Genomic DNA, 23,405 nt, shown 5'->3' on the forward strand with positions numbered 1-23,405 from the left:
CAGGTATCCAAAATCAAAAATATCCCAAAATATACACAACATATAAACAAGGTTAACGGTGAGGTGTACACCATGTTCAAAGCTCGCTCACTCAGACTGAAACCTATTTTCTATTTTCCCCTCTGTCTCTCCCATCATCCCTTCTGGCTACATTGCGATGACCTCAACAGCCATTTATTAACATGGATTATATGTCGACAGGAACAAAACCGGGCAGAAAAAAACAATGATCTACGCCTCTCTCTCTCCCTCTCTTCTCTTCCTTTGAACCATCACAGGCTGTCACAGAGATTGAGATTACATGAAATACAGACAGACACAGAGAGAAAAGACAGAGAAATATATGACAATGGATAAAGATTGACTGTCACTGGCCTTTTCTCAGTGCATCATTGTGAAGGCGCCAGGTTTGATTTCCTCCCCCTGTTTGACTTGAGCCATCAGTTACTGTGCGGCGACTGACTCCACTCCTCTGGTGCGGAGATCAGATGGACATATATGAAAGGTGACGACTGGAACAGGCAGAAGTATTTAGTCTCTGGGTGTGTGTTGTTTTCTGCCACATCAGGTATAAAAAACGTTTTTCTTTTGTTAAGACCAAATACCATATACGTATTATACATCCGGATATGGCAGCACAACTCATCCTTGCTTCCAGTATTGCCAAGTAGCCATTCACAGTCTTTCACAGTGTGAAAGACTCGGTTCAGAGTTCCACGACAGTCCAAAGTATTGACTTTTTATGAGTCCGCTAACATTAACGACTGGCTCCCAGCACCACACAAAGCTCCACAGAGCCCCTCAATTTGTTTTAATGAAATGATTACAAATAAAATGTTATGTACAGTAATTATCCGTTTCTAGCCTCCCCTCTCCGGCTAAGCTGGGCTCTGAACGCCTTGCAGAAGATGAAGTAGATGAGTGGGTCCAGGCAGACGTTCAGAGCTGAAACCATGACCGTCACCTCCATCAGGTAATAAGAAACCGTCCTCATAGAACAATTCTTCCGAAGGAATATGTCGATAAGGCGAAACATGTGGAAAGGGACGAAGCAGACGCAGAAGACACAGACCAGCACCAACATGTTTCTGTGTGACTTTGCAAGCTTCTTGGAGCTGGAGGACGTCGGCTGCCTCTGCCGCGCCTCTGACACCCTGCGGGAGGTGTTATAATAGAAGAAGATCAAGGAGACCAGGACAAACAGGAAGCTGATGGTGGAGAAAGTTTGTATGATTGTGTAGAGCACAGCAAGCTGGTCACTGTGGAGGGTTTCACACCTTGTTGGGACAGAGGTCAAATGTTTTAGGCTGTGGAATAACATGATGATGTAGGTGCTCATCAGGGCCAGGAGGAAAACCCAGGAGACAGTGGAGATGATACGTGCAGCCCGCACCGTCTGCAGGATGTGAGGTGCTGCAGATCCATGGACGATCTTCAGATACCTGGAGCGAGGAAGAGCAGGCGTTCAGCAGTTTAAAGTTTACCTGCTGCTCCCCTCAAATGTTAGTTTTTCATTTTCTGTTTTCTGTGAACATAGGGCAGCAATATGGTGCGACCAGGTTTTTATCATTCACATCAGTTGATTAAAAAGGTAAAATTATAGCCTACATATATTCTAGGAATAGAAAGAATTTTATATCTGTCTCCATGGTTTCTATCAGTCATGGAGCATCTACACATCTGCACACTACATAAAAAATGTGCAATACAGCTCTGAGGGTCTGACGCACAGGAAGTGACCTCTATATAGCTCTGTCTTTGAACCATGACTCTTATCACTGAACTTTATTAGAACAGAATATAAGATTAGAGTAAACAGGTTTTTGGTGGAAATGTACATTTCTGGTCCTAAATTCAGAATAAGCATTTATTTGCAAAAATTTGGTAAAACATTACAACATATTTTTTTAGTATCGAATGAGTAAATTCCCAAACAGCTTTGCAAATGATCATGTTATGTTTTATTTATGTTTTACACAGTAGCCCAAATGTTTTGTACAAACTTCAGTGAAGAGCATCGTGGCCACTGCCAGGCCACTCTGTATACACAACCTGGCCTACCTGTTAGCAGCGATGTATCCCATGAACAGGATGCTGGCGTACATGTTGAGGAAGAAGGCAGAGAATCCAAAGTGGCAGAAGACAAGGCGGGTGGTGCTGACGTATTTTGTGATGCGGATGGGGAGACAGAGGCATAGCAGGAAGTCAGCGGCCGCCAAGTTCTTCAGGTAAACTGTCATGCTGCTGGATGCCTGACGATGAGCTCGGCAGAAGTAAAACTTCATGATGAAGGCATTGAGGGAGAAACCGGCCTGCACAGAAACCAGGTGAGCAGCATGGCAACAACAGTTACACTCAAAAGTTTTAGCTGAACAAAAGATTTAACCTTTCATTTCTGTAAAACAAATTAAAACTCACCAGAAACACCAGACTGTAGACAACGATGAAGAAAGGGTCTGCCGAGGTGTCGACGTCAACACAACCGTCGACTGCTGTCTGGTTTGTAGCTGTCGACTGGTTGACAGATGAGGTCATTTCTACAAATCCTTGGTCACTCATATTTCTGGTCGATCTAAACGAGATGAACCCAAATCACAGAACGCCTTACACACAAAACACACCGTATGTGGCAGAAATTCTTCCAAACAGCAGAATAAATCATTCATAACGTGATCATGACCAAATGATCAAGATATGATACTTACAGGAACCACCGGAGGATTCAACTTACCATCAACTCTAACACACATCCCACTCAGCTGTCAAATATAGATTATAGATTTTTAGATATTAAATGTTTTAAAGCCGTAGAAGTGCAAAAAACGGAGATTAAATACCTGCAGTGTTTCCCTGTGTGTCTGAGGGGATCTGTGAGAAAGCCTGGTCACTGGACTGCTTCCTTCTATTCTGCTTTTACAGCGGAAGCAAAATCACGTGCTTATGACGTCTTCAAATTCATGCCTGTAGATAAGCTTAAAAACCACACACACTCACACACTGCTGTTGAGATGCAACCTTGTCTTCCTGTCTAGTTCTGATGAACAAGCCACGATTACCACTGACAACATTTACAGGCCATGTTGTCGGCTCATGGAGCCACAATGTTTATTTTTGTTCTGTGGCCCCAGAAATGGCTGGAAAATGTGCCATATCATACTAAAATATATCAGGTTTTCGCACCACAAAATGGGATTTTTTTTGTTGTTGTTGCTAAAGTGGCTGTAAACGTCCCAATATCTTGTTTAATGTCTGGTATTGTCACCACAAATACAGCTGGTAAATGTCCCAGTGTCTCATTAAAAACATCCAGTGGTGTCACCCGTTGAAACACAGCTGTAATGCCATCATCCATCCCCTCCACCTGTCAACATAAAAGTCCTGCTGGACATGACATGTACAAATCTGAACCTATTCATGGTTTGCAAAACTGTAAGAAAAATAAAATGGCAACATTTTATCTGGCAACTTTGCTGAAAAGTCAATGTAAAGAGGAGATTACACTGCCACATACATGATGTTCCTGTCTGTCAGTAATTTAACTCCATGCTTATCCTGGGATTTATTGATCTGCTTCCTAAACATCCAGAGATTGGAGGAGAAAAGGAAAGAGGCTGGAGGGAAATAACCAAAAGAGCATGGAAAAAAGTTTCTGATGAGTTCTGAGTTCACTCAGAGGCCGAGTTGAGCACAAACTTGGTGGCAGGTTGGTGCATCTGATGCTAGCTAGCTTGGAGCTAACATGTTTATGGAGGTTAATTAATTGGCTTATCAAGGACAAATAAACACAAATGGAAACAATGAAAAACAGATTAACTTTTTGAGTAATTAGGTTTAATGTTTGGACGGAGATGGACTGCTCTCTGGGCGTTAGTCAAGGACTTCAAATGTTGACGTCATGAGTACAAATTTACACAGTGCACCTGGAAGAGTTCAACGTTCTGAAAATGTGATTATATACATTTTTCTTAGTTTTTCTCTATCATGGTTCTGTGTCTGGTTGTGTCTTATTTTTTGATTTCCATGCCCTCGTGTGTCTTGTCAGTGTCTCTGTTTTTTCTCTGCTTTTCCCTTCCACCTTGTGCATGTTTGTCTCCCTCTGTCTGCCACTGTTATATCTCGTTATATCGCATCCCCCTCGTTATCTCACCTGCCCTCTTCCCTCCTCTCTCTCCTCACCTGCTCCCCATCCCCTCATCAGTGTCTGTGCATTTAAGCCTTTGGTCCCAATTCACTTCTTGTCAGTTCGTTGTGTGTGATTCACCATGATGTATCCTGTGTCTCCTCCTGTGTTATCCCCGTTGGTACGTTTTGGATTGTGGATTTTTGCATTTTGATTTTTACTTTGTTGAAGCTTTTTTGTTGCACTTTGCTTAGCCATTTTAGCTGCTACTTTGTTTTCTGGTCCCTGGATTGATTTTCGTTTGTGCTCTTCATTTTTGTATATCTCAGCTTTTTGCAATTAAAGCTCACCTTTTGTTCTCCTATCTTGCCTCCCATTTGTCTGCATTTGGGTTCACCGTTTTCCCTTTTAAAGTGTGACAGAACGAACTGACCATAAAAATGGACCCAGCAGACATTTGTAAACTCATAGGCATTCGAGACACATGGTCTGCCTGTTGTAGTGGCAGGATAGGACTGGCGGATGACTATCTTGGATTTTGAAAAGAATCTAATTGATGGGCCCTCTTTGAGAGAGGTTCAGGGTACTGTGGGGATAATATCTGAGACTGATGGGGTTGGGTTGCAGGGCAGCACTTACCATGAACTAGCTTGCCAACAGCTTGTTAGCCTCTCCTCAGCTCCGGTGCTAGCTAGTCGTCAGTCGATTAGCCTTCTGTCTGCTCCAGAACCTGACAGTGGTTCTCAGTTGGCTCTCAGGCCAACACCTGCCAGTGTCCCTCCGTTGGCAGCTCTGCCAGCTTCTCTCCCAGCCCCCTCTCCAAGAGGGCTAAGCTCCCTGAGGTCTGGCGCCCTTTTTTGCTGTTCCTCACCGCCACCCAGGGCTTCAGCCCCTCTGCTGTCCTGCACCCTGGAGCCATGCCTGGTCAGTGCCTCTGAACCGTGCCAGCCTGGAGTCAGCGGCCGGGTCGACATCTGAGAGTTCGCCGTCGGCTTCCCGAGGGTTTACGCCTTCGCCGCCGGCTTCCAGTGGGTCCCAGCCTTTGTCTTCGCCGCCGGCCTACTGAGGGTCAAAGCCTTTGGCCTCCCGAGGCTCTCAGCCTTTGTCTCTGCCGTCAGCCTCCCGAGGTTCTCAACCCTCGCCCCTGCCCCTACTGTCAGCCTCCTGAGGGTCTCAGCCCTCGCCCCTGCCCCTACTGTCAGCCTCCTGAGGGTCTCAGCCCTCGCCCCTGCCCCTACTGTCAGCCTCCCGAGGTTCTCAGCCCTCGTCCCTGCCCCTACTGTCAGCCTCCTGAGGGTCTCAGCCCTCGCCCCTGCCCCTACTGTCAGCCTCCCGAGGTTCTCAGCCCTCGTCCCTGCCCCTACTGTCGGCCTCCTGAGGGTCTCAGCCCTCGCCTCCACCCTCCCAGCTTGTGTGTGATTCTCCATGATGTAACCTGTCTTCTGTCATAGAAAAACAATACAGTGGCCGAATGACCTCAGCTTATACTGTATAAATCATTTAATCATAATGATAATATTTATGACACTGTAGGTCTCTGTGAGCAAAGCTTCTGGGTGTCACATGCTTCCACAGACCCGCCCCATACAGACTATATAAAGGTTCCCACCAGGATTTATTTCCACAGACTGACCTGACTGAGTCCAATGCATCTGTGAACCCTGCTCTCTGTGATGATGTTGCAGGTAAGAGCCCGGTTGATGACTAAAACACATCTTTTTATCTTTATAAAAATATTATTAATCTTTTTATCTTTATAAAAATATTATTGAACCCCTCAGAGTTTGGCACAGAAGAAGAACCCCCCAAAAAAGTGTAACATAGGGTAGGTGTGACACACTCTGACCTTGACTGTTTTATTTTAGGACACATTCAGAGACCTGAGACCCTAACCTTAACCCAGAAAAAAGCAAATTAAAAAAAAATAATAATAACAAAGGAGTAAATTATGTACTTGTCTAACCCTAGTCATATAATGTGATACACTGCAGTTTACAGTTATGGCCAAAATAACACACACCTATGTGTGTTGTGTTGCTGCTCCACTAACAGAACTGTCATTTAGATCTGGAGCCTGCTAACATTAACGACTGGCTCCCAGCACTACACAAAGCTCCACAGAGCCCCCCAGTTAGTTTTAATTAAACAATTAGTTATTGTTATCTATAATTTGTATTACATTCCTGGCAAATTAAATGTTATGTACAGTAATTATCCGTTTCTAGCCTCCCCTCTCCGGCTAAGCTGGGCCCTGAACGCCTTGCAGAAGATGAAGTAGATGAGTGGGTCCAGGCAGACGTTCAGAGTTGAAACCATGACCGTCACCTCCATCAGGTAATAAGAAACCGTCCTCATAGAACAATTCTTCCAAAGGAATATGTCGATAAGGCGAAACATGTGGAAAGGGACGAAGCAGACACAGAAGACACAGACCAGCACCAACATGTTTCTGTGTGACTTTGCAAGCTTCTTGGAGCTGGAGGACGTCGGCTGCCTCTGCCGCGCCTCTGACACCCTGCGGGAGGTGTTATAATAGAAGAAGATCAAGGAGACCAGGACAAACAGGAAGCTGACGGTGGAGAAAGTGTCTATGATTGTGTAGAGCACAGCAAGCTGGTCACTGTGAAGTGCTTTACAGCTTACTGGGGCAGAGGTCAAGTGTTTTAGGCTGTGGAATAACATGACGATGTAGGTGCTCATCAGGGCCAGGAGGAAAACCCAGGAGACAGTGGAGATGATACGTGCAGCCCGCACCGTCTGCAGGATGTGAGGTGCTGCAGATCCATGGACGATCTTCAGATACCTGGAGCGAGGAAGAGCAGGCGTCACTACAGGACTGTAATAGATTACAGTCGCAGTTGAAGTTGCAGCAGTTCAAAGTTTCTAAGAACATGATATGCTCAGCCCACTAGCACTTTTTCTCTTCTCTAAAAATAAAATGCTAGTTTGAAATCCATCAGGTTTTTCATTTTCTGTGTTTTGACAATACCCATTAGGGTTGATCAGTAATATGGGGTGGCAGAAACGTGTTGCTCACATCAAATTGGACATTCTACCAGAAACGTACATTGTCTGTCCTGGAGGTGTTACACTAAATAAAACTTGTTTAATTCAAAAATTTATAAAACTGATTTTTTGTGGGTTGTTCAGTGAAGGCATATATCATTCATTAACTTTTCAGATTTTTCTTTTCTTTTTAAAAAGACACAAATCTTGAAGACCTGGAGATACAGCTATCATAAGTTTGATATGCCAAACACTGTTATTTAGAACCACCACCAACAATAACAATCATTCACATCAGTTGTTTAAAAATGTAAATTTATAGCCTACATATATATTTTATGAATAAGCAGCATTTTATAGCTGTCCCCATAGTTTCCGTCAGTCATATAGCATCTACACAGGACGTTGCAAAAAAATCGTGCAATACAGCTCTGACGTTATGACTTACAGGAAGTGACATTAATAGACTCTGTGTATAGCTCTGTCTTTGAACTATAAGATTTTAAGCTTGTTCAGCATGTTTTTCCTTAGGCAGACAAGCTAAAAGGTGAGGCCCTGTCATGTTCAAATATCTCATAAAAAATGTAATTGTTGTAAATCCAAAACATGTCTGAAAAATTGCTAATTCCTTGATAGCATACTAAGAAGCTGAGCAATGAAGGCCTAAATGGCTGACTGTCACAGCAGGCCTTGACAATGCAAATTAATGGCATTGTTTTTTTTTTATTACCTTATTGCTCATAGTATGCATTTAATGCATGCCTAGTAAAGTATCATTTAAAAAAATAGACCTGTTTCTATTATGTAGCACTGCTTTTGAGGTTGCACTTTGTTAAGTGATATTTCAATACATGAAGTGAAATAAGTGTAATTCATATATCTACTTGAGTCATTAACTCAAGTAGATATATGAATTCATTAACATTATGACATCGCAAATTTGATCCTGGTCAAATGAATGCCGTAAATCTCAGAACTCTAGTAAATGGTATTAAAAAATTCAGCAGTGTCAAAACAGCCAATAGTAGAACAACTCAATATCCATTCTCGAGTAATCCTGTGGGGTAGCTTATATATGATGTGTTATGGTTAAAATGCATTTGAATAAAGTGCTCTTTAACTTGTTTGATGAAATACGCTTTTATATATGAATTATTGTAAAATTAGTTTATTAGAACTTAACCCTGAGTGACTTGAACTCCTTCACTTGGGGCAAGGACTCATTCCCCACCCGGAGTAGGCAATCCACCGGTTTCCTACTGAGAACCATGGCCTCAGATTTAGAGGTGCCGATTATCATCCCTGCCGCCTCACACTCAGCCACGAACTGATCCAGTGAGTGCTGTAGTTCTACAGCCGATGATGCCATCAAGACCACATCATCTGCAAAAAGCAGTGGTGCGATCTTCAGGTCACCGACCTGTAAACCCTCCACACCATGACTGTGCCTTGAAATCCTGTCCATGTATATCACAAACAGGATTTGGGACAAGGCACAGCCCTGGCGGAGGCCAACACCTACTTGGAACAAGTCCGACTTACTTCCGAGTACATGCACACAGCTCTCGCTTTGAGAATACAGGGACTGGATGGCCCTAAGAAGGGACCCCCTCACCCCATACTCCCGCAGCTCCTCCCACAGAACATCCCGGGGGACCCGGTCATACGCCTTCTCCAGATCCACAAAACACATGTGGACTGGGAGATTGTACTCCCAGGCCCCCTCCAAGACCCCTGCCAGAATAAAGAGCTGGTCTGTTGTTCCACAGCCAGAACGGAATCCGCATTGATTCAGGAAGTCACCAAAGGACAACATGTCCCTAGGGGACTCCTTCTTCAGTCGGACGGCTTCCCTGACCACCGGTGTCCACCACGGTGTCCGAGGGTTGCCGCCCCTTGAGGCACCTAAGACCCCATGGCCACAGGACATAGCTGCAGCTTCAACAACGGATGCTTTGAACATTGTCCATTCAGGTTTGATATCCCCAGCCTCCAAAGGGATGCTAGAGAAGCTCCATCGGAGGTGGGAGTTGAAGGCTTCTCAGACAGGGGCCTCCCCCAGACGTTCCCAGCTTACCCGCACTACTCGTTTGGGCTTACGAGGTCTGTCCAGGGATTTCCCCTGTCACCGAAACCAACTCAGCGCCAGGTGGTGATCAGTTGACAGCTCTGCCCCTCTCTTCACCCGAGTGTCCAAAACAAACGGCCGAAGATCAGATGATACGATCACAAAATCGATCATTGACCTTCGACCTAGGGTGCTCTGGTACCATGTAAACTTATGAGCATCCTTGTGTTCGAACATGGTCTTCATTATAGACAGACCGTGACTAGCACATAAGTCTAATAATAGAACACCCCTCGGGTTCAGATCAGGGAGACCGTTCCTCCCAATGACGCCCCTCCAGGTATCTCCGTCATTACCGACATGCACATTGATGTCCCCACAGAGTCCCCCACTGGGGTCCCTTGCAGGGCCCCAGCCAGGACCTCCAAGAGAAGGCTGCATACTCCAAACTGCCATTTGGTGCATATGCACAGACAGCAGTAAGAGTTTTCCCCCCAGCCCTTTGGCGTAGGGAGGCGACCCTCTCGTCCACTGGGGTAAACTCCAACCCAGGTTTTTGTTGCTGAGGCCGGTCACGACCACTGCCACCCAAATAGCAGCGCACCCGACCCCAGCGGTTTTTCCTGCGGATAGTGGGTCCACAGGATGTGGGAGGGAGAAGTGCCATGTTGCTCTTTCGGACTGTGGCCGGCCGGGGCCCATGGCAGACCCAGCCACTAGGTGCTCGCTCACGGGCCCTCCGTCCAGGCCTGGCTCCGGACGTGGGCCCCTCTGGGCAGGGTCTCTCGTCTCACACCTCTATTTTCCATGGGGTATTTTGAACCATACTTAGTCTGGCCTCTCACCTGAGATCAATTTGCCTTGGGAGACCCTACCAGGAGCACATGGCTCCTGACGACCTAGCTCCCAGGTTCACTGGGACACACAAACCTCTCCACCACGATAAGGTGATGGTTCCCAGAGAGGCAGAGAGGTTAGAGAAAAGGGAGTTGAGCCGGAAGGCAAAGCTCTCGATCTACCGGTCAGTCTTCGTCCCTACCCTCACCTGTGGTCATGAGCAATGGGTCACGACCGAAAGAATGAGATCGCGGGTACAAGCGGCCAAAATGGGTTTTCTCCACAGGGTGGCTGGGGTCTACCTCAGAGATAGGGTGAGAAGCTCAGCCATCCGGGAGGGACTCGGAGTAGAGCCGCTGCTCCTCTGCGTGGAAAGGAGCCAGTTGAGGTGGTTCGGGCATCTAATGAGGATGCCACCAGGGAGCCTTCCTAGGGAGGTGTTCCTGGCACGTCCAACTGGGAGGAGACCTAGGGGTAGACCCAGGACCAGGTGGAGGGATTATATCTCTTCTCTGGCCTGGGAGCGCCTGGGAATTCCCCAGGCCGATGTGCCTGGGGAAAGGGAAGTATGGGGCTTGCTACTAAAGCTGCTGCCCCCGTGACCCGATTTTGAATAAGCGGTTGGCAATAGTTTATTAGTTTTAAGGTATTTTGGACTATATCAGTCATGTCCTTTGCTGCACAGCATCCCAACGTTTTTGTACAAATTTCAGTGAGGATCGTGGCCACTGCCAGGCCACTCCGTATACACACAATGCTACATTGCCAACCCAGCTTACCTGTTAGCAGCGATGTATCCCATGAACAGGATGCTGGCATACATGTTGAGGAAAAAGGCAGAGAATCCAAAGTTGCAGAAGACCAGGCGGGTGGTCAACGTTTTGCTAACATATTTGGTGATGCGGATGGGAAGACAGAGGCATAGCAGGAAGTCAGCGGCCGCCAAGTTCTTCAGGTAAACTGTCATGCTGCTGGATGCCTTACGATGAGCTCGGCAGAAGTAAAACTTGATGATGAAGGCGTTGAGGGAGAAACCGGCCTGCACAGAAACCAGGTGAGCAGCATGGCAACAACAGTTACACTCAAAAATTTTGGCTGAACAAAGGCTTTAACCTCATTTCTGTAAAACAAATTAACTTAAGTAATTGTAATTTAATAGCGAAGATCTTTTGCATAAGTCACTTCCTTCCCTCAAATCCAGAGTCAGCCATCAGAACTTTTAAAACTCACCAGAAACACCAGACTGTAGATGACCATGAAGAAGGGGTCTGCCGAGGTGTCGACGTCAACACAACTGTCGACTGCTGTCTGGTTTGTAACTGTCGACTGGTTGAGAGATGAGGTCATTTCTACAAATCCTTGGTTACTCGTTTTTCTGGCTGATCTAAACGAGATGAACCTAAATCACAGAACACATAACACACCGTATGTGGCAGAAATTCTTCCAAACAGCAGAATAAATCATTCACAACATGTGATCATGACCAAACCATCAAGATGTAACGCTCTGGAGGATTCAAATTACCATCAACTCTAACACACATTCCACTCAGTTGTCAAATATAGATTTTAGATTTTTAGATATAAATTTTTGGATGTTAAAATGTTGTGTTCAAAGCCATAGAAGTGCAAAAAAATGAAGGGTAAATACCTGCAGTGTTTCCCTGTGTGTTTGAGAGGATCTGAGAGAAAGCCTGGTCACTGGACTGCTTCCTTCTACTCTGCTTTCACAGCGGAAACAAAATCACATGCTTATGACGTCTTCATGCCTATAGATAAGCTTAAAAACCACACACACTCACTCACTACTGTTGAGATGCAACCTTGTCTTCCTATCTAGTTTTGATGAAAAGGCCACAACCACCACTGGCAACATTTACAGGCCATGCTGTTGGTTCATAGCGCCAAAATGTTTTTCCGTTCACACCAAGAGCAGGTTTTAATGTCTCAGCATGCCTCGTCAAAAATATTATTGTTCTGTGGCCCCAGAAATGGCTGGAAAATGTGCCATATCTTACTAGAATATATCAGATTTCCCACTACAAAATGTTTTTTTTTGTTGTTGTTGTTGCAAAAGTGGCTGTAAATGTCCCAATGTCCCAAATGCAGGTAAGAGTCCGGTTGATGACTAAAACATGACATTAATAATCTTTTCATCTTTATAAAAAGATTATTAAGCCCCTCAGAGTTTGGCACAGAAGAAGAACCCCCCCCAAAAAATGTAACATAGGGTCGGTGTGACACACTCTGACCTTGACAGTTCTATTTTAGGACCCATTCAGAGACCTAAGACCCTAACCTTAACCCAGAAAAAAAAACAACTATATATATATATATATATATATATATATATATATATATATATATATATATATATATATATATAGGTAAAAGTAAAAATATTAAATTTACAACAGGTCGACCTAGATTATTTTTTAATCTGATATTCAGCATCTTTTCTGATAATTGGACAAAAAAATGGGAAAAAATGTGCTTTTGCTGTGATGCAGAATGTAATCTGCAAACTGACGAGTGAAATTACAATATTTGCCTCTGAAATGTAGTGAGGAGTAACAATAAATAATAAAAGTTTATTGATATTTATTTCTCTCTCCTCTTTATTTTGCATGTGTTTGGTACTGAGGTAATCCAAAAGGAATGTAAAGTAATCAAGGTACACCCACATAGAAAACAGGTAATCGGGTTAACAGCAACAATGCTGGACACAGTGTGTTCAGACTAGTGCTGATCACTCACATATTTCCACAGTCACGCTTAAAATTAAACATGCTGGGATGCTGTGATTCAGACTGTTGAAGTGATGGATCCACAGATTGTGTACCTCAGTCTGATACCCAGATCCATAATCCCAGAGAAGAACGTCTGTCTCCACAATTAGATCTTTATAAACAGAAAGAGTCACAATTGACCGCGTTTGCAATTTTACAGACACAGAATGTAAAATGACGTGAAAATGAGACTTTCTGCATCTCGCTCAGTTGACTGAACAAGTCTGTGGATGATTTGTTGAAGTTGTTGAATGCTGCTGGACTGTAGATTTCTTTGTGAAAGACTCGGGTCAGATTTCCAGGACAGTCCAAACTTTTGACTTTATACACATTGTCTCAGCGCCTCTCTGCTCCTCTAATAGAGCTGTCATTTAGATCTGGAGCCTGCTAACATTAACGACTGGCTCCCAGCACCACACAAAGATCCACAGAGCCCCTCAATTAGTTTTAATTAAATAATTATTTATTGTAATCTATAATTTGTATTACATTCCTGGCAAATAAAATGTTATGTACAGTAATTATCCGTTTCTAGCCTCCCCTCTCCGGCTAAGCTGGGCTCTGAACGCCTTGCAGAAGATGAAGTAGATGAGTGGGTCCAGGCAGACGTTCAGAGCTGAAACCATGACCGTCACCTCCATCAGGTAATAAGAAACCGTCCTCATAGAACAATTCTTCCGAAGGAATATGTCGATAAGGCGAAACATGTGGAAAGGGACGAAGCAGACGCAGAAGACACAGACCAGCACCAACATGTTTCTGTGTGACTTTGCAAGCTTCTTGGAGCTGGAGGACGTCGGCTGCCTCTGCCGCGCCTCTGACACCCTGCGGGAGGTGTTATAATAGAAGAAGATCAAGGAGACCAGGACAAACAGGAAGCTGACGGTGGAGAAAGTGTCTATGATTGTGTAGAGCACAGCAAGCTGGTCACTGTGGAGGGTTTCACACCTTGTTGGGACAGAGGTCAAGTGTTTTAGACTGTGGAATGACATGATGATGTAGGTGCTCGTCAGGGCCAGGAGGAAAACCCAGGAGACAGTGGAGATGATACGTGCAGCCCGCACCGTCTGCAGGATGTGAGGTGCTGCAGATCCATGGACGATCTTCAGATACCTGGAGCGAGGAAGAGCAGGCGTCACTACACAACTGTAATAGATTACAGTCACAGTTTAAAGTTCAGCAGTTTAAAGTTTACCTGCTGCTCCCCTCAAATGTTAGTTTTTCATTTTCTGTTTTCTGGGCAGTGGGATATTTAGAAATTGAAAAAATTTTCTGCGCAATGTGTGCATGTATATAATAAATACCAGAGTGTGTGTCTAGCAGCTATAAAAATCATGACAGAACTTGTAATTAATTGAATTTGTCATATGAGAAACTGTTTTTCAGCATGCAGTGCTAATACCCATGACTATGACCTGTAGTTCTCCCAGTAAACACTCCACACTGTACAACTGTCGCAGTCCACCCTGACTGACCGGCTGCAGTTCACTGCACTGCCGGAGTGTCACTGGGCGTGACAGAGCAAATGGGCTGGATGTTCTAAACGGTAGGCTGCACCTCCATGAGCAGCCTGCTGGCAAATGCTCCCTTTCAGTAAACCGAGTTGTTTTAGTTGGTCGTGTATGGACGGGCAGCCTTACCTGCGGACACTCTGCCTGCCTCTGCATGGCCCAGAGACACAGCTGCGAGCCGAAGACATTGATGTGTTCAACATACAACATAGAAATACAGACGCTGCTGTATGCTCAGTATGCCATAGCCCACTTGTATATAGCTTGTTGGTTTCAAACAAGTTTGGACACACAGCACCATTAATACGAGTAAAGACGAAATTAAAAACACGAAATCATAGCCTACATATATTCTACGAATAGAAAGCATTTCATACCTGTCCCCATGGTTTCCATCAGTCATGGAGCATCTACACATCTGCACACTGCATAAAAAATGTGCAATACAGCTCTGAGGGTCTGACGCACAGGAAGTGACCTCTATATAGCTCTGTCTTTGAACCATGACTGTTATCACTGAACTTTATTAGAAGAGAATATAAGATTTTTGGTGGAAATGTACATTTCTGGTAGAAGGTCCTAAATTCAGAATAAGCATTTATTTACAAAAATTAGGAAAAACACTGAAAAATGTATATTTTTTTTCACTGTTGAGTACTGAATGAGTATATGCCCAAACGGATTTTCAAATGATCATATTTTATTTTATTTATGTTTTACACAGTAGCCCGAATTCTTTGTACAAACTTCAGTGAAGAGCATCGTGGCCTATGCCAGGCCAATCTGTATACACAACCTGGCCTACCTGTTAGCAGCGATGTATCCCATGAACAGGATGCTGGCGTACATGTTGAGGAAGAAGGCAGAGAATCCAAAGTGGCAGAAGACAAGGCGGGTGGTGCTGACGTATTTTGTGATGCGGATGGGGAGACAGAGGCAGAGCAGGAAGTCAGCAGCCGCCAAGTTCTTCAGGTAAACTGTCATGCTGCTGGATGCCTTACGATGAGCTCGGCAGAAGTAAAACTTCATGATGAAGGCATTGAGGGAGAAACCGGCCTGCACAGAAACCAGGTGAGCAGCATGGCAACAACAGTTACACTCAAAAGTTTTAGCTGAACAAAAGATTTAACCTTTCATTTCTGTAAAACAAATCAACAAATCAAGTAATTGTCATTTAATAGCAAAGATATTTTACACAAGTCACTTCCTTCCCTCGGATCCAGAGTCAGCCATCAGAACTTTTAAAACTCACCAGAAACACCAGGCTGTAGACAACGATGAAGAAAGGGTCTGCCGAGGTGTCGACCTCAACACAACCGTCGACTGCTGTCTGGTTTGTAACTGTCGACTGGTTGACAGATGAGGTCATTTCTACGAATCCTTGGTCACTCATATTTCTGGTCGATCTAAACAAGATGAACTCAAATTACAGAATACTTTACACACAAAACACACCATCTGCGACAGATATGCTTCCGAACAGCAGAATGAATCATTTGCAACTTGTAAACCATGACCAAAAGATCAAGATACAACGCTTACAGGAACCACCGGAGGATTTAAACATACATCTCGCTCAGTTGTCAAAAACAGATTTTAGATTTTAAGATATAGATTTTTGGATATTAAAATGTTGTCTTCAAAGCTGTAGAAGTGCAAAAAAAAGAAGACAAAATACCTGCAGTGTTTCCCTGTGTGTCTGGGTAGGTCTGATAGAGAGACTGGTGACTGGACTGCTTCCGTCTACTCTGCATTCACAGTAGACGGATGGCAGCAAAATCACATGTGCTTACGACGTCTTCGACTGCGTGATATCTCTACAAATAAACTTCAAAAACCACACACACTCACTCACTGCTGTTGAGATGCAACCTTGTCTTCCTGTCTAGTTCTGATGAACAGGCCACAACCACCACTGGCAACATTTACAGGCCATGCTGTTGCTTCACAGAGACACAATGTTTCTCGGTTCACACCAAGAGCATGTTTTAATGGCCATGGCCCCAGAAATGGCTGGAAAATGTGCCATATCTTGAAAAATATCCAATTTTCTTGCATCAAACAGGGCTGGAAATTGTCCCAATATCTTACTGAAATATATCAGATTTCCCACCACAAAATGGGATTTTTTTTGTTGTTGCAAAAGTGGCTGTAAACGTCCCAATATCTGGTTTAATATGTCTTGTATTGTCACCACAAATACAGCCGGAAAATGTCCCAGCGTCTCGTTAAAAACATCCAGTGGTGTCACCTGTTGAAACACAGTCTTGAACAGCAGTCACTGGCTTGGCAGCCTTCTTGCCTAGCTGTAATGCCACCACCACCCCTCCACCTTTCAACATAAGAGTCCTACCGAATGTGATATGACACGTGCTAATCTGAACCTATTCATGGTTTGCAGAAATGTATGAAAAATAAAATGGCAACATTTTATCTGGCAGTCTATCTTTGCTCATACATGGTGTTCCTGTTCGTCAGTATTTCTAACTCCATGCTTATCCTGGGATTTATTGATCTGCTTCCTAAACATCCAGAGATTGGAGGAGAAAAGGAAAGAGGCTGGAGGGAAATAACCAAAAGAGCGTAGAAAAAAGTTTCTGATGAGTTCTGAGTTCAGTCAGAGTCCGAGTTGAGCACAAACTTGTTGGCAGGTTGGTGCATCTGATGCTAGCTAGCTTGGAGCTAACATGTTTAATGTAGTTAATTATTTGGCTTATCAAGGACACACAGACACAAATGATACAAGATAAAAAAAAAAACAGTGGGCACCACGAGAACAGTAAAGACTATGAATAAAGTTTTTTTATGGTCTTATCACTGATAAGCGAGGATGCAATTAAAATAAATCCATTCAGGAAGTTCCGGTGTTGTGACAGATTGTTTGTTCAGGCACTAAAGGTGTTTTGTCATCCCGGGGTTTCCACACAGGACAGGGATCAAAGATCAAAGATGCATTGACAAGATGCTCGTAAAATACTTTCTGTTCTTGTTTGGCTTTGAACTTTCTCTGTAAAATGAGTAAGTTAGGTTTAATGTGTAACCAGAGGCGGACTGCTCTCTGGGCCTATAAAGGTTCCCACCAGGATTTATTTCCACAGACCGACCTGACTGAGTCCAACGCATCTGTGAATCTGCTCTTCATGATGACGGTGCAGGTAAGAGCCCAGTTGATGACTAAAACATGACATTAATAATCTTTTTAGGATATTCTTGTTGACTTTGTAGTGTTTTAGTTGTGTCAGTTACATATTAACAGGGCACTCTCAGTCCCAGTGAACACACATTATCTCTTAACAGACTTCAGACCTGTAAGTTGACGGCAACGAACAGCGAGAGTGAATTAAACTAAAATATCAATATGTCCGATTAAAGTTGTTTGGACATTTTGGACAGGGGATGGATGTAGAGAAATATTTTAGATGGTGGTGTTGTAAGAATTAATCCCATTTCACCCAACATGATTAGACAACCTCTGCTCCAGTTTAGTGGTAAACACAGTGCTGCTCTAATGTAAACATCCAGAGGGATTCACTCATACACGCCCTGCACGGAAATCCCAAATGTTGCAACTCTTAATGATGATGTAACTGGATGGTTTTCTGTGCAGTGAAACAAAAACATGAGCACAATACAAGTCAGCAAGAAGTAAAAAGACTGGAGAGATCCATCTAAGAGGGCAGGTGAGCACTTTAATCTCTTTCTCTTTTTTTGCGTCCAGGTGAAGTTTTTGGTAGCGGTGCTGGTTCTGGCAGCCTCGGCTCAGTCCGACCCCCAGTTCTATCTGCCCACCGACTGTGATGACATCTATCGCCATGACAACACCACCTCCAGCGGGGTGTACACCATCTATCCAGGAGGCCCCGCCATGCCCCTGAATGTCTACTGTGACATGGACACGGATGGAGGAAGATGGACTGTCAGTAATCAATCGTACAATATATATATATATATATATATATATATATATATATATATATATATATATATATATATATATATAATCTTAAACAAACATTAGAGTTTGCATGTCATTTTACCACTGAGGAGTCCATTCAGCTGAAATTAGAGTAAAAAACACTTGGGACCAGGGGACTCATGAAAGAAAACTTCCTAAGTGTAAGTGAGTGGCAGAAACGACAGCACAACAGCTGTTAGAGCTCTGCTGCAATGACAGTGAAGATCGAGAAAGACGAGAATATTATGATTGAGCTACTCAGACCGTAACTGCTGGAGAAGCTAAGATTGATCAGATTACATTAGACTGTGAGCCAACCAGTCGGTGACAAGTGAAATGAGACAGCCGTTACATGTTGTGAAGTTGTAATAAATGAAAATATATAAACAGATTGATAAATAAAATGTTTAACCTGTCTCTCTCTCGCAGGTGTTTCAGAGGAGGATGGATGGGACTGAGAGTTTCTTCAGGCCCTGGAGTCACTATAAGACTGGATTTGGGAACGTGGCTCGTGAATACTGGCTTGGTGAGTTCTTCAGGGGAAAAAACACATTTGATTTCAGACCTTGTGAAGGTTGAGAGGAGAGCGCAGGTTAATAAATGCAGAGTGATGATGAAGGGGCTCTGGTGCAGCAGGTGAGATGAAACCGATGTTTGCGCACAATTTCAGGCCTGGAAAACATCTTCCTGTTGTCTGCGAGGAAGAAGAACGAGCTGCGGGTCGACATGGAGGACTGGGAGGGCGGGAAGGCGTCGGCCCAGTACTCCTCCTTCTCAATCGACAGCGAGAATGTCGGGTATCAGCTTCACCTGGGCAGCTTCACTGGCGGAGCAGCAGGTGAGGAAATTTTAGTTTTGAACATCAAGGTAAATGAATGACTGCACCGGAGGCAACACAGGATGTTTTTAAATGGAAAAAGGTTCTTTCATGCCTTTTGGGTTTTTAAGAATCAAGACTGCTGTTTAATAACGGGCCAGGAGGTGAATTTAAATGGGTTCTTAAATAGTTTATATTCCCATTTAAGTTGTGTTGTGTCCTTACAAAGCTGGATGTAATCCTTCGGGCTCAACAGGCTAGAAAACCATAATGACAGCTCACATTGATTTTATTTTTTCCTGGTGCCAGAGAAAATGTGGCTTCCCCAAGAGACAAATTAAACTGCTAACAGAAGAATGAAAAATTAAACATTAATGCACTTTCAGCGGAAAAAGAAAAGTGTATCCCAAAATACTAGGTTCAGTTTTTTAAAACAGTATGTAGTCAGTTGGCCAGTTTGGAGACGCCATGTTTAACATTAGGATTAGTGAAGTAGAGGGAGCGAGTCAGCCGGTGAGGGACTGTACAGATAATTACTGGATATGGGAAGAGGGTCGAAATTTGATATTTCATTTTGTGAAAAAAAAAAAAAAATCAAAACTCTCTGCATAGTGTTATTATTCGTTTGACCTGGAAAATTAAAAAAAAATTATTAATGTACAGATGCCAACAGCAACATGATGGACCTCTGTTGTACGGTCGCAAGTACATTACTAATGCATCTTTAGTTACGTTGTGTATGTGATGTAACTCACCATTGACTTTTGGTTTCACCCGGTACATTAGCACAACAGTGGTCCTCTGAATGAAGGTCCTGTGTTTATCTGACAGACTGAACGACCACAACCACATGCAATCTTGGTCGCTATTTATACTTCAACCACTTCAACCGACTCCCTCTTTTACTGCTATAATAAAATACCATTAAAAAAAAACCCCTCTGAGACAGCTTTTATTTCATTGTTGAGCCCTGATATTATTATATAATTGAGACATGGAGCAAGACTTTGTCATGAAAACACAGCAATTTTGACTTCATGGGAAAATACTCTCCTCTTCACTCAACTTTTCTGACCTTCCCCTCCCTCCTAATAACTTTAACACAGCCTCTAAAAGTGTTAAAATCTTAACAGCGAATTACTTTTATCCTCTAAATCTGCAGTTATTAAAACAAAGAACTGAAATCATCCACTGGTAAGATGAAAACAGCAGCTGTGCAGGATGAACACAAGCGTCAGCTGTATTTAAACCCAGCTGACGTTGTTTTTGTCTTTATTTATAGGGGACAGTCTGACGAACCACAACAACATGAAGTTCACAACCTTTGACAAAGACCAGGACCACTGGGACAAAAACTGCGCTCAGTATTATCTCGGTGGATTCTGGTACAACAACTGCCACACGGTAAACCCCAACGGCATGTACGCGCCTCACGGCACCATCGCATTTGAAAACGCCCAGATTGTTTGGCACCTGTGGAAAGGCTGGAACTACTCCCTGAAGACGACCGCCATGAAGATCCGATCGGTTTCTGCGTGTTCATGCACACATTAACTCGACGACCTCTGGCTCCAGTAGATCATGTTGATACAGCAGTTCGGTACCAACAATATGTATAAATAAATATGAAACAACGCTTTTCTTTATTAACTTATTCTTCAGTCGGAATGTTTTAGTTAAACAGTCTGAATGCATCTGTTCCCCGTGTGCTTGTTTTGTGGATGTTGGTTTTGACATCTTGACGTAAATAAACTTTATAAATTCGACAGAGCTTTTTCTTTTGTTTCTTTTGTCCTCTGCTGGGAACCACACAATGTTTAGAAACAGAAGACGAGAGGAGTCGACAGCTCACTGAGGCTGTCTGCACACTGACGATGCTCATGGAGATGCAGAAATATTTCGCAGGATGAGTGAAAAGTTCGAGCTGTTTATCAGGATTTTTTCTTTTTCTGATATCAGTACACACTTCTTCTGAGATTCATTTTGTAGAACAGGGTAAGTCTACCTGAGATTATGTTTTTATGTGATCTGACATAATGTCATGGCTCTAGGTTTACATGTGGTGTCTTGTTGTGTCTTATATTTTGGTTTTCCGTGCCCTCTTGTGTCCATTCAGTGTCTCCTGCGTTCTTCCCTCTGTGCATGTTTGTCTCCCTCTGTCTGTCAGTGTTTTCTCCTCTGTGCTTCCCCTCGTTACCTCACCTGGCCTCCTCCCTCCTCTCTCTCCTCACCTGTTCCTCGTCTTGTCATTAGTGTCTGTGTATATAGTCTTTGTCTTCCCTCTTGTTTTTGTCTGTTCATTGCCTCTGTTCCTGCCTCTGTCTGCGTGATGGTTCCTTTGTTAAAACTTTTTCTGTTGCACTTTGTTTAGCCGTTTTGGTTGCTACATTGGTTCTTGGTCCTCGGACTCATTTTCATTTGTGGTCCTTGGTTTTGTTTTGCATTCAGCTTTGGTTCAATAAAGCTCACTTTTTGTTACTCTCTATCCGGCCTCCTGTGAGTCTGCATTTGGGTACATCTTTTAGTTTCTCCCCTTTAACCTGCCCTGACACACAAACTGTACTTAGTACAAGTAAAGGTAAACTTACATATATTTAAATGTACACTATATGTATCCAGTGTTCAAATTTGTTTGATTATTGGGATCAGTGTATCTTTTTATTTTTTTTATTTTCTATCCAACTGCTGTTATAAAGTGCAACTAATGCTCTGATGTAGCAATCTGCAAAGGGACCAAACTTATCAAATGCACAGTAAAAGTACAATAATTTGTGTCTTAAGTATCAGAAAACTGTAAATAATTATAGTTCAAAAATCATTGAAGGAGGAGAAAAGAAAAGCCTGTATTCAGACTCAAACATCTGTCATCTGGACAGGTTAAGAGCAGACAGGAAGCATGTAAACCGAACACATGATGTCGCTCTTGTGTTGCCTTCCTGGGACAGACAGGTGTGGCCTCAGTAGGTAGGCTGACGTCACCTCACACAGTGAAAGAAAGGTCAAATCACAGAGGAATCCCGTCCTGTGGAAGGATATTAACTTAGTACTTGAAACCATCAAATAAAAGTAGAACAAAAAGTCGTTTGATCATTATTATATACATGCAAGTCTTTGTTTCTGCAGCATTGCATCGTATCTTAAAAGAGCATCATGCTTTGTTTTGTAAAAACCTTAATCTAAAAGTGACCGACCAGCTACAGCTGCTAAATTAATGTACTGCAGTAAGTTACTTTCTACCTCCATGCAAAATTAGGATTCATCCTGGGTGAGCATGAATCTATTTCCCAAATTGTTTGACAATATGTTTGTTTGTTTGTTGTAGATGTTACGATATTACGTGAAAATTTGGACCCACCTGGTGTATGAGAAGCAAGTCAGCACTCATCTTTTGGGGGCCATAAATATCTACAAGTAAATATAGAAATAAAATACATAAGTTTGGGGGGAAAATGCAACTATACAGAAAATAAATACATATTGAGTTATATTTAAAAGTTAAAAGTACCTGTGCTTGGGTCCGATCACATGTAAAATCACATATAAATACATAAACACATGTCTCGTTGTGATCCATCCTGCTGTCGCTCCGTCACTCGCTGCCAAAACAAATGCAAATGCACCGCTGGCACACACAGATCTTATTCAGCAATAGATATCAATAATTTACATTAAAATCTTTGAGATTATTATTGAACAAATGAGGAAATGACTACAAAGGTCAATTAAATAATGTGTGCTTTTATTTTTATTGCCATGTTTGTTGCATTTAATGGCATTTCAGTTCGTGTGGTGATTTAGTTTTGGCAGCTGTGGTCCTCCATACTGTTAACAACACGAGTGAATCCAGTGTGAAGTGTAGAAACGACTGTGTCCACGATAAGTGGCAATGATTGATCTAAATGTGCTCCCCCTCAGGTGTGAGTGTTAGAAATGAAGTTTATGAGTGTTTCACTGCCAGACAATGGATGTGTTTACTGAGTGGTTCCGGTTTTCAGGAGCGTTTATGATGAAAATAACCTCAAGCTGCTTCTTCAAGATAAAACAAACAAGAGACGCTGCTGGTTAAGTTCTCCAGCCGGTTCCTCCCCCTCCTCCCTCTCTCTCTCTCTCTCTCTCTCTCTCTCTCTCTCTCTCTCTCTCTCTCTCTCAGGGACCCAAACTTGTTTGAGGGAGAAAAAAAAAAGCGCCTGAACATATTTTCTCTCTCGCTGGCTGCTGGGAGAAACAGGACAGACCGTGTCCGTGCCAAGGAGAAGGCGTAGACTTCCTCCAAACATTTCCTCCGCCATCTCCGCTTTCGAG

General features: G+C 43.3%; 4 protein-coding genes and 1 long non-coding RNA gene across 14 annotated transcripts in view; 2 read left to right on the forward strand and 3 right to left on the reverse strand.

The window, feature by feature from the left end:
* The window catches only part of LOC119018311 (P2Y purinoceptor 14-like), a 5,485-nt gene extending 592 nt beyond the window's left edge, over positions 1–4,893 (reverse strand). Inside the window, exons 1-5 of one of the 5 annotated variants that reach the window (XM_037095883.1) lie at positions 2,838–2,916; positions 2,732–2,759; positions 2,419–2,572; positions 2,062–2,312; positions 1–1,442 (exon numbers count right to left, since the gene is read on the reverse strand). The exon at positions 1–1,442 is cut by the window's left edge and continues 592 nt beyond it. In XM_037095883.1, coding sequence (XP_036951778.1) covers positions 851–1,442; positions 2,062–2,312; positions 2,419–2,559 — 984 coding nt within the window. In that variant the 5' untranslated portion in view covers positions 2,560–2,572; positions 2,732–2,759; positions 2,838–2,916 and the 3' untranslated portion in view covers positions 1–850. Of the gene's footprint in view, positions 1,443–2,061; positions 2,313–2,418; positions 2,594–2,705; positions 2,917–4,759 lie in introns of those variants that run through there. The other 4 variants (XM_037095894.1, XM_037095888.1, XM_037095876.1 and 1 more) reach the window with 4 other exon arrangements.
* On the forward strand, positions 2,199–6,701 carry LOC119018396. Of its 3 annotated transcripts, XR_005074746.1 has the most exons (5): positions 2,199–2,327; positions 2,422–5,805; positions 5,902–5,945; positions 6,346–6,454; positions 6,587–6,701. It is a non-coding gene; the product is annotated as an uncharacterized LOC119018396 (long non-coding RNA). The 3 variants fall into 3 exon arrangements; XR_005074745.1 differs by lacking the exon at positions 6,587–6,701 and having other exon boundaries at positions 6,346–6,478; XR_005074744.1 differs by lacking the exons at positions 6,346–6,454; positions 6,587–6,701 and having other exon boundaries at positions 2,422–6,045.
* On the reverse strand, positions 6,295–17,198 carry LOC119018349 (P2Y purinoceptor 14-like). Of its 2 annotated transcripts, none has more exons than XM_037095950.1 (4): positions 16,010–17,198; positions 11,262–11,430; positions 10,811–11,070; positions 6,295–6,923 (listed from the first exon to the last, which is right to left on the reverse strand). In XM_037095950.1, exons 2-4 carry the CDS (start codon positions 11,376–11,378, stop codon positions 6,332–6,334), a joined length of 969 nt encoding a protein of 322 aa, XP_036951845.1. In that variant the 5' UTR covers positions 11,379–11,430; positions 16,010–17,198; the 3' UTR covers positions 6,295–6,331. The 2 variants fall into 2 exon arrangements, with proteins under 2 accessions (XP_036951845.1, XP_036951840.1); XM_037095945.1 differs by lacking the exon at positions 16,010–17,198 and adding an exon at positions 11,683–11,863.
* Positions 12,652–15,981, reverse strand: LOC119018339 (P2Y purinoceptor 14-like). Of its 3 annotated transcripts, XM_037095920.1 has the most exons (4): positions 15,584–15,981; positions 15,137–15,387; positions 13,769–13,933; positions 12,652–13,645 (listed from the first exon to the last, which is right to left on the reverse strand). In XM_037095920.1, exons 1-4 carry the CDS (start codon positions 15,722–15,724, stop codon positions 13,342–13,344), a joined length of 861 nt encoding a protein of 286 aa, XP_036951815.1. In that variant the 5' UTR covers positions 15,725–15,981; the 3' UTR covers positions 12,652–13,341. The 3 variants fall into 3 exon arrangements, with proteins under 3 accessions (XP_036951815.1, XP_036951809.1, XP_036951827.1); XM_037095914.1 differs by having other exon boundaries at positions 12,652–13,933; XM_037095932.1 differs by lacking the exons at positions 15,137–15,387; positions 15,584–15,981 and adding an exon at positions 14,709–14,910 and having other exon boundaries at positions 12,652–13,933.
* A 137-nt stretch (positions 17,199–17,335) lies between the features above and the next one.
* On the forward strand, positions 17,336–20,874 carry LOC119018364 (microfibril-associated glycoprotein 4-like). The gene is made up of 5 exons (XM_037095961.1): positions 17,336–17,486; positions 18,050–18,247; positions 18,716–18,812; positions 18,957–19,124; positions 20,386–20,874. Exons 1-5 carry the CDS (start codon positions 17,346–17,348, stop codon positions 20,655–20,657), a joined length of 876 nt encoding a protein of 291 aa, XP_036951856.1. The 5' UTR covers positions 17,336–17,345; the 3' UTR covers positions 20,658–20,874.
* The last annotated feature ends 2,531 nt before the right edge of the window (positions 20,875–23,405 follow it).

The sequence above is a fragment of the Acanthopagrus latus genome, chromosome 1 (genome assembly GCF_904848185.1).
Source record: "Acanthopagrus latus isolate v.2019 chromosome 1, fAcaLat1.1, whole genome shotgun sequence".
Taxonomy (NCBI): Eukaryota; Metazoa; Chordata; class Actinopteri; order Spariformes; family Sparidae; genus Acanthopagrus; species Acanthopagrus latus.

What these genes read in the sequence shown, in the direction of transcription:
- LOC119018349 (XM_037095950.1), bottom strand. Translation starts at nt 11,378, where the DNA reads ATGACCTCATCTCTCAACCAGTCGACAGTTACAAACCAGACAGCAGTC. An exon ending in TCTACAGTCTGGTGTTTCTG is followed by an intron (nt 11,071 to 11,261) that starts GTGAGTTTTAAA and finishes GTTTCTGTGCAG; the next exon opens with GCCGGTTTCTCCCTCAACGC. An exon ending in GGATACATCGCTGCTAACAG is followed by an intron (nt 6,924 to 10,810) that starts GTAAGCTGGGTT and finishes TCCTCGCTCCAG; the next exon opens with GTATCTGAAGATCGTCCATG.
- LOC119018339 (XM_037095914.1), bottom strand. Translation starts at nt 15,724, where the DNA reads ATGAGTGACCAAGGATTCGTAGAAATGACCTCATCTGTCAACCAGTCG. An exon ending in TCTACAGCCTGGTGTTTCTG is followed by an intron (nt 15,388 to 15,583) that starts GTGAGTTTTAAA and finishes GTTTCTGTGCAG; the next exon opens with GCCGGTTTCTCCCTCAATGC. An exon ending in GGATACATCGCTGCTAACAG is followed by an intron (nt 13,934 to 15,136) that starts GTAGGCCAGGTT and finishes TCCTCGCTCCAG; the next exon opens with GTATCTGAAGATCGTCCATG.
- LOC119018364 (XM_037095961.1), top strand. Translation starts at nt 17,346, where the DNA reads ATGAGTAAGTTAGGTTTAATGTGTAACCAGAGGCGGACTGCTCTCTGG. An exon ending in CGGATGGAGGAAGATGGACT is followed by an intron (nt 18,248 to 18,715) that starts GTCAGTAATCAA and finishes TCTCTCTCGCAG; the next exon opens with GTGTTTCAGAGGAGGATGGA. An exon ending in CTTCACTGGCGGAGCAGCAG is followed by an intron (nt 19,125 to 20,385) that starts GTGAGGAAATTT and finishes CTTTATTTATAG; the next exon opens with GGGACAGTCTGACGAACCAC.